This window comes from Alosa pseudoharengus, unplaced genomic scaffold (genome assembly GCF_046254945.1).
Source record: "Alosa pseudoharengus isolate Yale_2024_CS ecotype anadromous, Long Island Sound unplaced genomic scaffold, YU_APseudo_1.1 YU_APseudo_1.1_scf_21, whole genome shotgun sequence".
Classification (NCBI taxonomy): Eukaryota; Metazoa; Chordata; class Actinopteri; order Clupeiformes; family Clupeidae; genus Alosa; species Alosa pseudoharengus.
Genome location: NW_027468674.1, coordinates 30,626,278 through 30,642,318, shown reverse-complemented (window position 1 = coordinate 30,642,318; position 16,041 = coordinate 30,626,278). Strand labels below are relative to the sequence as shown.

At 43.5% G+C, this 16,041-nt stretch overlaps 1 protein-coding gene across 1 annotated transcript in view; it reads right to left on the bottom strand.

The window, feature by feature from the left end:
• The window catches only part of pgs1 (phosphatidylglycerophosphate synthase 1), a 33,159-nt gene extending 18,168 nt beyond the window's left edge, over positions 1-14,991 (bottom strand). The window contains exons 1-6 of the mRNA XM_076298821.1: positions 14,876-14,991; positions 11,836-12,031; positions 10,305-10,382; positions 10,075-10,174; positions 7,484-7,673; positions 2,501-2,679 (exon numbers count right to left, since the gene is read on the bottom strand). Coding sequence (XP_076154936.1) covers positions 2,501-2,679; positions 7,484-7,673; positions 10,075-10,174; positions 10,305-10,382; positions 11,836-12,031; positions 14,876-14,991 — 859 coding nt within the window. The remainder of the gene's footprint in view (positions 1-2,500; positions 2,680-7,483; positions 7,674-10,074; positions 10,175-10,304; positions 10,383-11,835; positions 12,032-14,875) is intronic.
• Positions 14,992-16,041: the final 1,050 nt, after the last annotated feature.

The window sequence follows — 16,041 nt, the reverse complement described above, 5'->3', positions numbered from 1 at the left end:
AATCCCAATCCGTGAATCAGTGAAACACACACAGTGAACACACAGTGAGGTGAAACACACACTAACCCGGCGCAGTGAGCTGCCTGCTAGCGGCGCTCGGGGAGCAGTGAGGTTAGGTGCCTTGCTCAAGGGCACTTCAGCCGTTCCTACTGGACGGGGATTGAACCGGCAACCCTCCGCCAGTTAGCCACGACTGCCCTTCAACACCAATTACACACGCCTTACAAAGCCATCATATATAACGCCTTGTCTTTGACATTTTTTGCCATGAATTCTTCATTTTAGATAAATGCTAATGTGGGAATAGGGCCACCAGTTTTGAGTGGATTTGCAGCCTGACGTCAGAGCAACGTCTGCATGGAGATATGAGTGGGAGATTCATGGGTAATTGGTCTGGACAGCGTATGACGAAGAGAGTGAGTGTTTCTCGGTGTGTGTATGCACTTGGGTGGGAGTGTGTGCATTTGCGTAAGTTAACCAAATATTTACAAGGAAATAGTCATAGGTGTCTGGGTGTCAGAGGTGTTATATTTTGCTTAGATTTAGGTGTGTGTGTGTGTGTGTGCACTTTTGTTTGTGTGTGTGTGTCTGCATGAGAATGTGTGGAAGAGAGGTGTGTTTTTGAACTGTGTGTGTGTGTATGAGGGTGTGTGTGTGTGTGTGTGTGTTGACGCAGGGGGAGTAAGTGTTGAGTGAGGGCTACAGTCGGCCCATGATATTCGCTGGCGCCTCCGGCTGACATAATGTGGTCCAGTGAGTCATGGCTAGCCAGCCAGCAGCTAAATAATGCAATAGCATCAGGACAACAAGCCCCACACACTGACCTCAGAACAGCTGGCCCATCAGTCTGCACAGAGCTGCGTGGACAGGCTGGGCGTCAACCCACTGACCCGAGTTCAGATTTTGTTGCACACTAAAGAAACCCACAGAGAAGAATTTGGAGTGTGTTTTTGTAGAGTCGGCCCAAATGAGTTGACAGGGGCTTTCCCATCACCACAGTGATCAGCCTCTCCTCCCATCCTCTCCTCTCCTCTCCTCTGCTCTGCATCCCTGTTTTCGCTTCCCTCGCTCCCCTCCTCCCCCCTTCCCCCGCTTCCAGACACATCCAGTTAAGAGGAGCGTAGCAGTTTAGCAATATTTCCAGACACAGAGAGGAGTCAGATTACTGGAGCTTCAAAGAGACAGACACAGAGAGAGAGAGAGAGAGAGAGAGAGAGGGAGAGAGAGAAAGGGAGAAGGGGGGAACAGTGAGAGAGAAAGGGAAAGAGTGAGAGAGAGAAAGGGAGAAGGGGGGATACAGTGAGAGAGAAAGGGAAAGGGAAAGAGAGAGAAAGAGAAAGAGGGAGAGAGAGAAGGAAATGATTTCCAATGAGCCCTTGTTCATTCTTCCTGGAAGGTGAGCTTCCTATCAGTTCATTCAGCTGCTCATTTGCATCCATTCATTATTTCCACACCACGCAATGGAGCGTGTGGGCAGGAATCAGAGCATCACACATAGGTGTATATCCCCCAGCTCCTCTCTCAGGCCAGCACTCTATCTGTTCCTGTACGTGGGCAATCTGCTCCACTCCCCCCCCCCCCCCTTCCTCCGTCTCCAGCGGTCAGGACGCCGCTCCTCCGTAACCCGAGAAACGATGGCCTAAAACTGCCCTTTCCCATCAGCCCGGTCGCCAGATCGCTTACCACCAGCGCTGTGACATCACGCCTCTATTTCGGGAGCGGCGCTCTGGAGCACTGATGTCACTGACGCCGCGGACACTCAACACACACACGCGCACACACACACACACACACACACACACACACACACACACCAGGCTCCGCCAGTCTCCGTCTTGGTGCTTGGGTTACGGCCATCAGCTTGCAGACCATCATCACTCACAGACACACAGAGAGAGGTTGCCAACTACACACACACACGCACACATATGCGCACGCGCACACACACACACACACACACACACACACAAAGGACAGCAGCCCCTCTCTACCCATCTGTGCCGTCTGAATCCAGACCCAACTTCAACAGACGCCCTCAATTTTTCGCACGTGTGTGTAGCTGCTTTCAGACACGTCCTCCGCAGTATATGTGCAGCTTTGTCAAACAGAGGTCAGATATGATGCTAACATGCTGACATTATGCGGTCATATGTGTGAACGCACATGAACTGAATCTCAGCACGTTCTTCGATTCGTTCAGACACAAGCTCATTTACATAATGTCCGTCGGAAATACTAGGAGGGGAGTAGTGTAACAGCCGGCTAAGTTCGGAATTCCAAATGTCCAGTTATGTTGTTCAGATATACGGCCCAACCGCTTGACATCTGCAGAACATGCAGACTTACACGTAGGTCTGAAAGCAGCTTGTGTGTGCGTGTGCGTGCGTGCATGTGTGTGTGTGTGTGTGTGCGTGCATGCATGTGTGTGTGTGTGTGTGCGTGCGTGCGTGCATGTGAATGCAGATCTGAAGGTGAGTTCAGGTCATAGCAGGCCAGTCACCTTTGTAGGGGTGCACCATGCCATCCAGCATGTGCACGCTGTCGTCCGGCTGCAGCTGTAGGGACACGTCGCCCACGGCGCCCACCAGGTCAGCAAAGAAGTTGGCCACCTCAGGGCAGTCCTCCAGCAGCACGTAGCGGTCCTGCCGGTTAGTGAAGTAGGAGTCACTCAGGTTTGCCCTGTAGACACACACACACACACACACACACACAGACAAAAAACATGTTGTTTGACAAAGCGATGACTACCTGTGGATATTGCACAGTGTGGGTGGATAGGAGCGCATCCAGGAAACACCAGGGGTCATGTGGTAGAGTGGGATTGTGTGCTTTTTATGTAATGTTCTGTTAATTTTTTGTATTTATTTTTCTAGTTAAATGTAATCACTCTTTATTTATGTTATTTTCGATCATTTTTGTGTTATTCTTAGTCCTTTTTTCCGATTAACAAACTCGGCTGACACCATCAACGTCAAGTTAACGTTAACGTTAACCAGCTTCCATTGGGCTGATGAGCGCCTTGGCTAGCCTGCCTTATGTCTCTGAAGTCCCTCATCCATCCGTGACGCTGCACATCCAATGTCTGGACGGAGGGATTGCTCAGCAAGGGGGCCTAACGTCAATCTGCAAGAGATCTGCAGCTGCCACGACCACCGAGCTGCGGCTGACATGCGAGCTGCCATGCTAGCATCTACCGGTGCCTGGAGTCTGGATTGAGTGCTAAGAAACTCTGATGACGGCGTCAACCATGAAACAACAAACGCTCACTGTCTAGGACCACCGAGCTGATAATCAGCAGGGTCGCCCATCACAAATTCGGACTGTCTAGTCCTTCCAGTGCTCTCCAGACTGCCAGTGAATTCTCCGGGTTGGTCAGTTATAAAGAACTTTGTTGGTGTTGCATCGTGAAGACACAGCTGTGCGCAGTTTTCACGTGGGTCATCTTTGCCCTTGGACATTTTCAGCCAGTTGGAAATTGGACTAATTTTATTTTTAATTTTTATTTATTTTATTTATTAATTTGTTTGTTGTATGCAGGCTTGGAATTTCAACATTCTGGGGGCAAGGCCACTTGGCCTTCGGTTGGGCATATTTGGTGGGGGGCACAAAGGCCACATGTCAGGGCACTAAGGCCAACGTTAACTATACAGTAGTAGGCTATAAAAATGATCAAAGTTGTATTTAGCCTATTCACTGCAGTAGATCTGCATCACTGTATGAAACATTACAAAAACATTAAACATGACACATTACATATAACTGTAAATCATCTGATTATCTAATATTTACAGATATCTAGGCTATATTTAACATTTATTTGATATTTGGCCTGTTATGAAATCATGTATTGAACAATTTAAGCACAGCTCAGCTTTAAGAAAGTCAAATAGCCTAGATGCATGCTTAGCATTTTGTGATCATTAAGGCTACTTTCACAAACTCTTAGTCAGCTGTCCTCTGATTTACCGATATCTAGGCGACATTTGTAATATTTATTTTGTATTTGGCCCGTTATGAAATAATGTGGAACAATTTAAACACAGTGTAAAACTTAAAGCCCAAATTTGGAGACATCCATGTATGTTGAAATTTACTGCAAATTCAAAACGGGATTACTCTGGAACGGCTAACTGTACAGGGGACTGCTTTACACCTTTGTGTTCGGTAAGGTCTGCTGTTTATTCTGATATATGGTTTGTCATGTGTTAAACGAGGGGTTCGTGAAGTATTCCGCCGAGATGAATGGGTAGGGAGATGGACGCAAAACCTTTAGTAGAATTTATGATTATTGAATGATATTATTTACTTTTCTCGCGAACCGTTCATCACAGCAATTAGCGGCTGACATCGTTTAAAAGCTGAGAAAAAGCTCTTTCGTGTGATACTTGTGATGTCTGTGTGATGAGTAGGCTACTTCGCAAGTAGTTCAACTGAGAAGAATGGGGGAATTTGGACGCACTTTCTTTCTTGTGCTAACTTCTCCACTGCGTAATTTGCGCTGTGAAATTGACAGGCCATAGGCTAAATATATATCGCTATTAGTAGGACGCAAAGCAGAATATTGAAAGAAGGGGGCACCAAGGCCACCGTGGCCTGTAAACCTCTGATTTCCAAAGGGGCGTCACGGCCAACGCAAGGGGCTACGACGGCCATGGCCGTCGTGGCCGCCGTGAAATTCCTACCCTGGTTGTATGTCTTGTATGTCTTGGTGTCACGGGTACGCTGGCGACTACGCCGCTCCGTCCGGCATCTATTGTCTTTGTTAGTCTGTGTCAATGACAATGTCTTATATGTGGAGCGCTTTGGGTTGCACTCTGTGCATGTTAAATGCGCTATACAAATAAATCTGACTTGACTTGACTTGCTTTTGGTGGTCTGTCATGATTCATTTAGTTAGCTATTTATATAGACCCTTTCAAGAGAGTTCCATTATCAGCATCATAGTTGGCCCCACAAGGTTTCCGTTTTAACATTCCATATGTTATCTTAATGCAGAGGAAGTAGATTGGGAACCAAATAGAACGTTCAAGCATTGAGTTGAATGGGTCTATAGGGGACAGGGATGGGGGGGGGGGGTTTACAGAGCAGCAGAAGGGAGGTATACTGTATGTAGGTATCTATCCTGTATCTATCTGTATTCTAATCTATACACAATCGCCCACTACTTCAGACTGTGCTTCCAGTGATCTCCAGACTGCCAGTGAATTCACCGGGTTGATCATTTGCTAACGTTAAAGAACTTTGTTGGCATAGCCTATCGGTTGTGAAGACACTCTGTGCAGTTTTCACGGATCATCATTGCCCTTGGACATTTTCAGCTGGTTTGGAAATTGGACTAATTTTAACATCACCTTTCCCCTTTTTAAATATATTTTCTTTTTTTTTTTCACTTTTTATTTGTTTATTTGTTTTGTTGTCTGTCTTGTATGTCTTGGTGTCACGGGTACGCTGGCGACTACGCTGCTCCGTCCAGCATTTTTTGTATTTGTTATTTTTTAAATGTATTTGTCATGTCTTGATGTCATGGGCACGCTGGCGACTACGCCGCTCCATCCGGCATCGTTTGTCTTGTTATGTGTCTTGTTTGTGGAGCGCTTTGGGTTGCACTATGTGCATGTTAAATGCGCTTTAAAAATAAAACTGACTTGACTTGACTATTGAATCCTGATCTCGGAATCCTTACCACTAAAACTGACCACTGCAACCATGCATCGAAAATACACCATTAAAAGTTAAGACAGCTACTGCAATACAATCCAATGCAGTGCAGTTCTAAGGAAAGAGAGTGACCTGCTAGCCTCATGGCCATCTGTGTGTGGGATGGGACAAAGGGCCTGTGTCTGGTGCAATACAAATGGAATACAAACACTTCTCACAGCAACAAAACAGAGCACATTAGGGTCTTCTGCTCACGCTGCATATATCACTTGACTTTGATCCATGTATGAATATGAGCACATATCAAGGAGCCCCTACAGATCTGTTAGACTAGAGCAGCTAAAGACTAGAGCTACCAACGCACCAAGTGAAGTGAACATTAACCATCAGCCTAAACTAGATTGAAGTCTTTTCATGTACCAGAGCCAGCATCTAAATGCTACCAGTGTATTTACAAATATTAAAAACACAAAGAAAAACAATCACTAAATAATCACTCGATGTTGTATTAAAATGAATAGGCAAATAACAGGTCCCAGGCATTCAATCCTATGATTAATTGAGTTAATCTTTTAATGTGCTCTTTTTTAATTGAGTGTGAATGTTTTTCAGTCTGCCCAGAGTACAACACCAAATATTTCAGGAACATGTAAACATCTGAACCAAGAATTACACATTCCAAAAATTCCATTACTCATGCTAACTGTAATTTATCTAGATATTGCCCAAGTAAAAAGTCGCAACAATAAGGGAACGTGGTGGGAAAAAGGATCGTATACACTCACTGAGCGACATTTTCTGACCCCATATTACGCAACGAAAAATCTGTCCTTGCCTCAAACACATCAGTCATGCTTAGTGCGATTTTGTCTGCCCATTACTCAATGGGGTTGCCAAATAAGCTGCACTGTCACTCTTCAGCCTTACTCTCGGTTCACTTGGGTGGATACCCACACACACACATACACACACACACACACACACACACAAAGCCATATACATTATTTGCAAACTTCAACACTTGTTTGTTCAGTTCAGTCATAACTACACACCCAACGGCAGAGAAATCTGTTAAAATAGGTACAGTATGTGCACCTGTACATTGTCGTTATGGGATGTTTGTGGTGACAAAACAGCAAGGGTGTGTTTTCACATGCCAGGTATATGATGGGAGCATTGTGCCAAGGATTCAGCAGGCCTCAGGTGCCCTGCATATATTACAGTTGGTGCCTGGAATGGTGTCGAGCAACATGTATGACTATGTTGATGAAGTAGCAGCATGTATGATGAATGTTCGTATGTCTGCGCGTGTGAGTGTGTGTATGGATATAGGGCAACGAGTGGCATTTTGGATCCAACACTGTCTGCACATATGGATCGGTTTGTCTATGGTCTTATTTAGTCAGTTATTTCAGTCGTTATTTGAAGTGACTGTGTTTTAGATGGAATGTAAGGGTCAGGCTGTAGAGAGAGGAGGGACGGGGAGGGATCAAGGGAAAGATAGGTGTCCCTGTGACTCTCACTATATTCATTGATTAGTTGTCTGCGGTCAAAAAAAAGTTGAGCATTGTTAAGGGGGAAGAATCTAAATCAGTTTCTTGATTTTGATTTTTGTCTGGTTTCTTGACAACTCTACGGCCGTTAACTGAGTATCACGACATCTTGAACTTAAAACACTATTTTCTGACTTTTTACAGACCAAACACTAGAAAATAGAAAATAGAGAAAATGACCCTCAGATGAATTGCCAATGCAAACAGATGTTATTTGGGCCCGTATCTCTGCATGTCGGTGTTTTGCGTGTGCCCTGTGTGTAACAACATACCCGCTGATGATGAGGCTGTCGTCAAACAGGTAGGCCTTGATGTGCTGCACACCGATGGTCTCGTTGAAGCGCTCGGGAACGAGCAGCCGGAGCAGGCCGCGCAGGTCGGGCGTGTGGTAGAGGGACACGCGCATCTGATCAGGGAAGCGCTGTAGCAGGGGCAGCAGCATGGTCCGCGAGTTATTCTTACCTACACACACACACACGCACACAGCAGAATTATTCATACAGATATGTCTTAGCGCAGCGTTTCTCAAACTGTGGGTCGCGACCCACTACTGGGTCGCGGAGACATGCCCGGTGGGGCGCGAACTGACGTGAAAAACAGGAATTTTTTTCATTCTTTTTTTTTAATCTGTAGCCTGGGCCCAGGTAGCACCCGATGCGCAATGGACGCACTGTGTTATTCACAGGGAAGCGCTCGTGTCAAGGCAGCTTTAGTTAGTCCTGACCTACATGAGATTTTGAACGTTGTTGTGAGAGTGGTGAATTTCATCAAAACGCGGCCCTTAAAAGCGTGTCTATTCTCCGCACTTTGTGAAGAGATGGTAGCTGACCAAAAGGCTGTACTGTTTCACAGCGAGGCAAGGTGGCTTTCCCGAGGTAAAGTGCTGTCGCGCGTGTTTGAGCTCCGAGTCGCCTCTTCTTGGAGGAAGAGCGCATGTTTGAATCTGCAAGCACGTTCACTAATGAACATTTCTTGACGAAGATGGCCTAGGCTATCTTAGCGATATATTTGATATATCTTAGCGATACATTTGAGTTAAATTTCCAGTTACAAGGCAAAGACAAGCACCTACCTCACCTAGCAAATAAGATTACTGCATTCACCAAAAAACTTGAGTATGGGACAGGCGCCTCAATCGCGACAGTATTATGCCTTTGAGATTTCTGAGCGAAATCGCTGAAACGTCTGATTGGGAGCCACTCTTGTGATCCCATGTATTAAACAGTAGGCCTACATCACATCCCTGCAAAGTTTTTTTCAAAAATATTGCCCAACCAGCAGTGCTCAGTATGACTGGATTATGGATCCATTTAATGCAGCATGTTGGTATTTCATTGAATATATTGTACAATGCTGTAAAATGGCCTATGCTTCCTAATATGTTGCTGGAAAACAGAAATATGTGTGTTATGTATTTATTTATTATTATATCTGCAGCACCAGCTGATTTTAACTCTGTTGAAGAGGATATATTTAGAACTTGTCATTATTTCAATAAATTTGACAATTTTAAGCTTGACCTACCACTTTCTTAGAGCGATGAGGGACAGGTGGGGCTCGAGAATGCCCCCTTGATCAAAGTGGGGAATGAAAGAAAAAGTTTGAAAACCACTGATCTAGTTTGTTAACTACCACAGTCACGAGTTGGGTCGCGATAGTCTGTCATTTTTAAAAAGTGGGTCCCCAGAAAAAAAGTTTGAGAAACACTGTCTTAGCGTGTGTGTGCTTTTGGTGTCTGTTGATAAGAATGTTCATGGCTGAGTGCAAACACCTGTATAAGTACAAGTATCCTGCTGTAGGACCTGAAGTCCTTACTCATCCCACATGACATCTCCTCCTCTAACAGCAGATAAGGATCATGCACCAACATCATATGACAACAGAGGAAGAATGTAAGTGTCAATGAGAAGTCAAACAAAAACAATAACAACCTGTTGAAGCATTTATCATGCTGACCTAACAAACCATGACCTTTCCCATTCACTTTGTACTGTGTACGGGAAAGCATTCGCCACACCACTCCCTCTCTCTCGCTCTCACACTCACACACACAAATGGGTGTGCATACTGTACCTGTATGCAGATTGTGGCAGCACACCATGTGATGGTATTTATTTCCTTTTTATTTGAAATCAGATTGGATCCACCCCCCCACCCCGCCCCCCACCCCGCCCCCACCCCGCCCCCACCCCGCCCCCACCCCGCCCCCACCCCGCCCCGCATCTACACCATGACTTGGCTAATCAGCAGAGACGGGCACACTAACGAGGAAGAGGGAGATTTAGTGAGATTTCCCACTGTAATGAGGTCTCATCAGAGACAAGCAGTTTGGAACTTCCACTTCTGTGTGTGTGTGTGTGTGTGTGTGAGAGAGAGAGAGCGAGTGAAAGAGAAAGAACATATGAGTCAGTGTATGAAAGAAATGGAAATGGAAAACAGTGAAATCAGAAGAAATAGAGACTTACAGCGATGAATGAGAGTAAAATGAGAACCAACACAGGGTGGGGACATATAGGACATACAGTCTCCAAGAGAAACACCTGGTGAAGAAACACCTGTGTACACACGCACACACCTTCCACCCACAGAGCAGCAGGTAGTTCACGCAGTTCCACAGAAATATTTGCACATAGAAGCACAAACTTCTATAAAAATGGATTTACTGGCGAAAGTCAACTGTAAACTGTAAAGTCAACTGTAAACAATCTCCTTTGCAAAATGACCCGTCTCATTTAACCAGGCAGCTTCACACAAAGCTCATTTTGATACGCATTGAGGAAGATTGTTCCTCAAGTAACCATGACCCCTACGGTGGCCGGTGCTGTACGGTGCCAATGTGACCCCTGCCAGGTGTTCCACTGACCTCTCGAGCCTCGTGTGTAGTCCAGCAGCATGGACACTTGGAGGTCGGGGCTGCTGCCTTGGTTCTGGGAGCGTTCTAGGGCCTCTTCCATGCAGTCCACCTGCAAGAGAGGGAACCAAAGACTGAGTGTGTGTGTATGTATGTGTGTGTGTGTATGTGTGCGAGAGAGAGAGAGAGAGAGAGAGAGAGAGAGAGCGAGAAAGAGTGAGAGACTCTTGAATCTCTCTTACCAGGTCCTGCTCCAGGGGTCCTGTGCCCAGATACAGCGATGCCATCACAACTCGACTTTTAGCTGTCTTGATTCGTGCCTGGGAGAAAAAAAGAATTAAACAAACGATGCAATAAAAAGATTAAACACACTTCCTTTCATAACCACAGAGTGTACACCATTAAACTAACCTACAGTACACAAAACAAAGTTCCATGGAAACCAACAACTTTACAGTCATTCAGTGAGTAGATGCTTTTATCGTGTAAGTGAATATAACAGTGTCGTACAGGTGTACAGTGAAAACAGGGTCATACATGTGTACATTGAATTAGTATGTGTGGCCTCGAGGCTCCAACTATGATCTAAGTGTTGTCAGCGAACGCTCAACCAGTTCAGGCACAGGAACACACTTTAAGAACTTCACAAGAAATAGTATAAGGAAGTGTAAGTAAAATGATGAGGAAGTATTCTTTATTTATTTCTATTTCTTAGTGCCGGGGTGAGTTGGTACACAGACAAAAGATTGGCTTTATTAAAAGGGAAAGCAGTAGGCTTTAGGGTTGTTATTCATCCTCCACACTAAACCGCTTTACACTTGACAGCAGCCATACATGCATGGCCTGGAGGCTTCGTTGGATTGCCTAATGAGAGGCTTTCCTGCAGGAGGAAGAATGTGGCCATGGCCTCATGGCCACTTTCTTTCACTCTCTTCCCGTCAACACACACACACACACTATACCACCAGCAACTCATCCTGCACTCATCTCCTTCAGATCTACTCTAGTGTGTGTGTGTGTGTGTGTGTGTGTGTGTGTGTGTATGTGTGTGTGTGTGTGTGTGTGTGTGTGTTTGTGTGTAAGGGGAGGGGTATTTACCAGAAGAGATTTCATGTTGCAGGTGTCAGATAACAACCCAAATTCCAGCACAATTCTGTCATAATTGCTTGTGTTCTCTCACCTCCACCTCTCTCACACACACACCACCCCTTCTCTCCAAGACAGACAACAACATAAACCAGCCCACAACGCCACTACTGCACAATAACAAAAAGAAACTGAGACTGCACAGTGACAAAAAGGACAAGTCATCCTCTTTTATCAACAAGGGCAACCCCCTTTTTTTCTTTTTTTATGGCCACCATGTTGAAAATGAATAAGAGATCCTGAGTCTATCCTGGCTATTTATCTTCACATTTATGACAGTTCAAATCAACAGCAGAACCATGTGTCAGTTTACCGTAAGCAATCGGTTTACCTTTTTAATCACTTTAGAGCGGGCAGTAACTTTAAGTAGCAACAGTAAGTAATAAGAAAACTTAGGAAGAATCCCGCATTTACTGCCAATTTGCCCAGTCGAATGTCCTCTGCCAAGATCAACTTCCATCAGTTCACGTTAGTACCTCCCACAAGTTTAACACTTGGGACTTCCTTCTTCTCAGATGGCTCTCTTTCGAGAGACAGAGAGAGAGAGATTTGTGTCTTCCAAAGAACCATGACATACTGAGACACACACGCACACACACACACACACACACACACACACACACACACCTTCATGACCTGGTAGAACTCCTCCGGTGAGTGGAGGATGTGTACGCGAGCACCAGGCACCCTGAAAGCAGGCACGTGGTCAGCCATCCAGCGAAAACGCGCGTGCAGACCCTCCACGGAGCTGGGCGGCCGCGAGGGGGGCACTGGGACCAGCTCAGCCTCCGCCAACAGGGGAGCCAGCAAGAGCAGGGATGAACTGAGGGGGAGAGAGAGGGAACAAATAATACTAATAAAATTAATAATATATTTTATTTGTAATGCACTTTATATTTAGCAATCTCAAAGTGCTACAGAGCAACAGTTTTTTTTTTTTAAATAATAGTAATGTAATTTAAAACAACCAGGGTCATAATAAATAAGAGGGAAACCCTATAAAATACATTTAGCAAAAGGCCTGATATGTTAAGATATGTTTTAAGGTGTTTTGGTTAAATGTAAAAAGGGAAGGGAAAGAGAAAGGAAAGAAGGATACATGACTACATTTCTGTGGTCATCATGGGAAAACACATGCTTGCCTTCCTTAATAGTCTACAGGGATCTTCCCCATCCCAAAGGGCCTGCTGGATACAGATCCATGGAATAAAGAAGGCCTTCCAAAAACATCTTATTTGAGAACTCCAGAACAGGAACAGGGTTCAATGAGAGTTCAAAAAATTGGTTCAGCTGTTCCAGTAAGGGCTCTGTTTTTTCCTCTCAGGTCTAGAATTTTCACCGTGCGCTCAGTCACACAGAGCAGCCCTGCCCGTCACCCACTGCTTAACATCAAAGCCATGGTCCAGTGTCTGGGACTACGTTTTGGTCAGTTGTCAAACTAGCTACACTTGAAACAAAGTTGTGCACAAAGCATTTTGTCTAGGAATTATTGCGTTGTCTATGGTGGTATGCCGCAGTTTGTATGATAATATTTATAACATTTAATGGACTGATCATTTTTGTATATCAATATAAGCCATGTAGCCTATAATATAGAACACTGATAACTTGCTGTATGATATCCCTTTTCAGTCCCAATGTTCTGCTGGTCTTTGTTCAAATTTGAATCAATAAAAAAATATTTACAAAAAATACAATTTAATTGAATTTGTTTGTGCTTTTTGATTATGTTTTGACATTCTGGCTACAATGTTTGCATTAACACAATATTCCACTGGGAGCTTCATTAGGATTTCTAAATATAGTAGGCTTATCAATACATTTTGGATTTTGCCCATGCCCAAGGGTAACACTTTTACAGCCTCTATGTTATAGGTTCATCTTAGCATATCCAGTGCACACAAATTAAACCATAATAAAATAATAAAATACAGATTCCCTTGAGCCTTAATTGAATGACCACATAGCCCCAGACAAGGGCCAGTTTTTTAATGCAAAGTTCAATGCAATACTTTTATCTATTTATCTATTTTTATATATGTAATTAACATCATAAAGTAGCCTACGGCTGACATATCTACTGTTCAACCATTTTTTTGTTAATTTTGTAGTGCTGAATGATTTATGTAGCCTACGTCCATCGAGAGGAACCACATAATGCACCACAGGAAATTACCAAAATGTGCATGTACTTAACTTCTACAGAAACTGAAAGAGGTTCTAAGAAGGATGGTATGAAAATCATAGCTGAGAAAGGCATTTAAAGGTGACTAATGCTTGCAAAAAGCGCCTTCCGCATGTGGAAACAAGGGCTTCTCATCCTCTTTTGAATGACTAACAGGACCATTACAGGAACCTCTTGCAAAAGCCTGATTTCAGTCATGAAGCTGAAGGACTCTATCCGGTGTCTCCCGTCATAGGCATGGTCCAGTGGTCTTTCAGCAATCCCCTTGCAACACATGATTGGCCAACTTCTGTATGGAGCAGGTAGGCGAGAGCCCTTAAAGTTGAATGATGGTGCCAGAAGGAAGCAACCAAGCCACCGCAACAACCAACATCCTCCAAGGTTTAGCAAACACTAACAGGAATGGCAGCATTTCAAAATATTTCTGGAATGGGCAAATTTAAGGGTGTTTTATTCCCCTGTACTGCACATTCTTCCAAGCTGAGTGCCCAGTCACAGTAGTAGTCTACTAAGAAAATATATGTACAATACAACAAAAGCACTTATTTCAACATATAGTTTCCAAAAAAGTCATGTACATGTAAAACATAAATGTTCTCTAAGCAGCATTTAGGCCCTCTATATAGCCACAAAAAACAGCTGCCACAGCACCTCATTAACTAAAAGTGTAAGACAGAAAGCTTTGGTGTAGTTGATCTAGTGATTAGTGTGATCATTGAAAAGTGTAAACAAATGTGTATCATGTGGTGTTGCCTGCCACCAATGATCTAGGCTTAGAGTTGATGGGCCATGGGGAACATGGGAACAAAAGGTGTCTTTCTCCGCCGATTTAAGGTCACTCATGATACCTCATGTGACAATTTATGAACCAGGGAGCAAGGTCAAGAGGACCTTTGAAGATTTTTGCTAAAAATCTGTACTAAACTGGTGTCAGATTTCCATATTCAACGGCGTTAGGCATAAAGGCGATATATCATGTTTACACCACACCGAAGTTCAGTTCGATTTATGATATCTAGGCATACACAGGCACGCCACGTTCATTGTCAATCTTAAGGGTACTATCCAGCAGTTAATGTTAACTAAACCTGACAACACACCACTACCACGACTTTTGACTTTGGCAACCATAACGTTAATCGACAGCAGTAACAGCCACCATCTCTGTTTAGCCAGATTGTATAACCTTTGGTTAGCCCGCTAACGTCAGATTGCCAATGCTGTCAATTTTGGGTCACAAAGACTATGCGTGATGCCACAATCCTCGACAACATAATATGGTTAACGTTATGCTTTCGAAATAGAAAAAGTGCAAAACATGACAGCAAACATGCGCATGCACAACCTTACACAACCAGCTATTTAGCTAGTTAGTTCGCTAACAGGCTCGAATGCTAGCTATCTTGCAAATATGCAGATAATTAAAGAGATTCAAAATAAGAACTCTATTTTTCAACATCACTGAATGTCCATCTAATTTACCCTCTCCTGCGGTCATGCTTGCGGAAAAACTTATCCGAAATCCTGGTGAAAACCCCTGAAAGAGCCGGCGTGTACACAGAGTACACAAGTCTTCTCCATGACATGGGGGCCGCCATGTTTGTTCGAGAATTCGAACTATCGTAACTTTTAACATGTCAAAGGTAACTTTGTTTCTGATGCAAATGCAACTTTCAATTTGCAGCCACAACATTACCATCATCTGAAAGAATAAATGGAATGCTAATTATTTTGATGATTAATTTATAACCAGAAATCTCCTACCCCTGGCCTGACCTAATCACACTTTTTAAAGTCAATACAAGGATACAAGGATTTTATTTGTCACATACATAGAGATACTTAGTAAAACATGTAGCCTAGTGAAATGGCATTTAGCGGCTCAATTTTCCTGTGCAAAGGAATCACTGGCCTAACTATTTGTGTAAAAAGAGAAGGATTTAGAAGAATCTAATACATAGATTGATAAATAGATACTTATTATTAGATAAGTTATAAATAGATACTTATTACCGTTTTAATTGGTCTATATTATCCTTGTCCTTTTGTAAACTAATATGTTTTGTTATATTTGTTTATATTATAACATCGGCAAAAGCATTTGCATAAGTCCATGGCCTATACTTCCATGTGACAACCTAACTAATGTGAAGATCTATCCTATGTGAAGTTAAGGTGACGTTGAGAGACATTGTAGGTCTATCATTCATCATTCGAATCATCATTAGAAGTCATGACATGTTCACTCTCCTGTCATGCCACTTTAAAATGTTGCCAACAAACTGTCTTGGACAACTGTACCTTTAACGTCATATTTTGAAGGTGAGATGCTGTACTGTTTTTGTCCCTTGGAGGGCGTGCCAAACTGTCAGGAGATCGATGGCTGTAAAGCGGTAAGACATGCAGGAGATAAAACAAATTGAAATAACCTTCTGTGAGATTAAATTAAATATGTGTTTATTCACTGCATTGAAATAAACTGCAATTATATAGCATTTGTCCTAATTTAAAAAATACCCCCTGAATAATGTTACATCTAAACAGACGAATAGTTGTTTGTCACTAATGTAGCCTACGTATTTATTCATTTAATTTAGCCGCATGTTTGCATTGCAACTGTTTGCTTTCAGAGTATGATTTTGTAATCC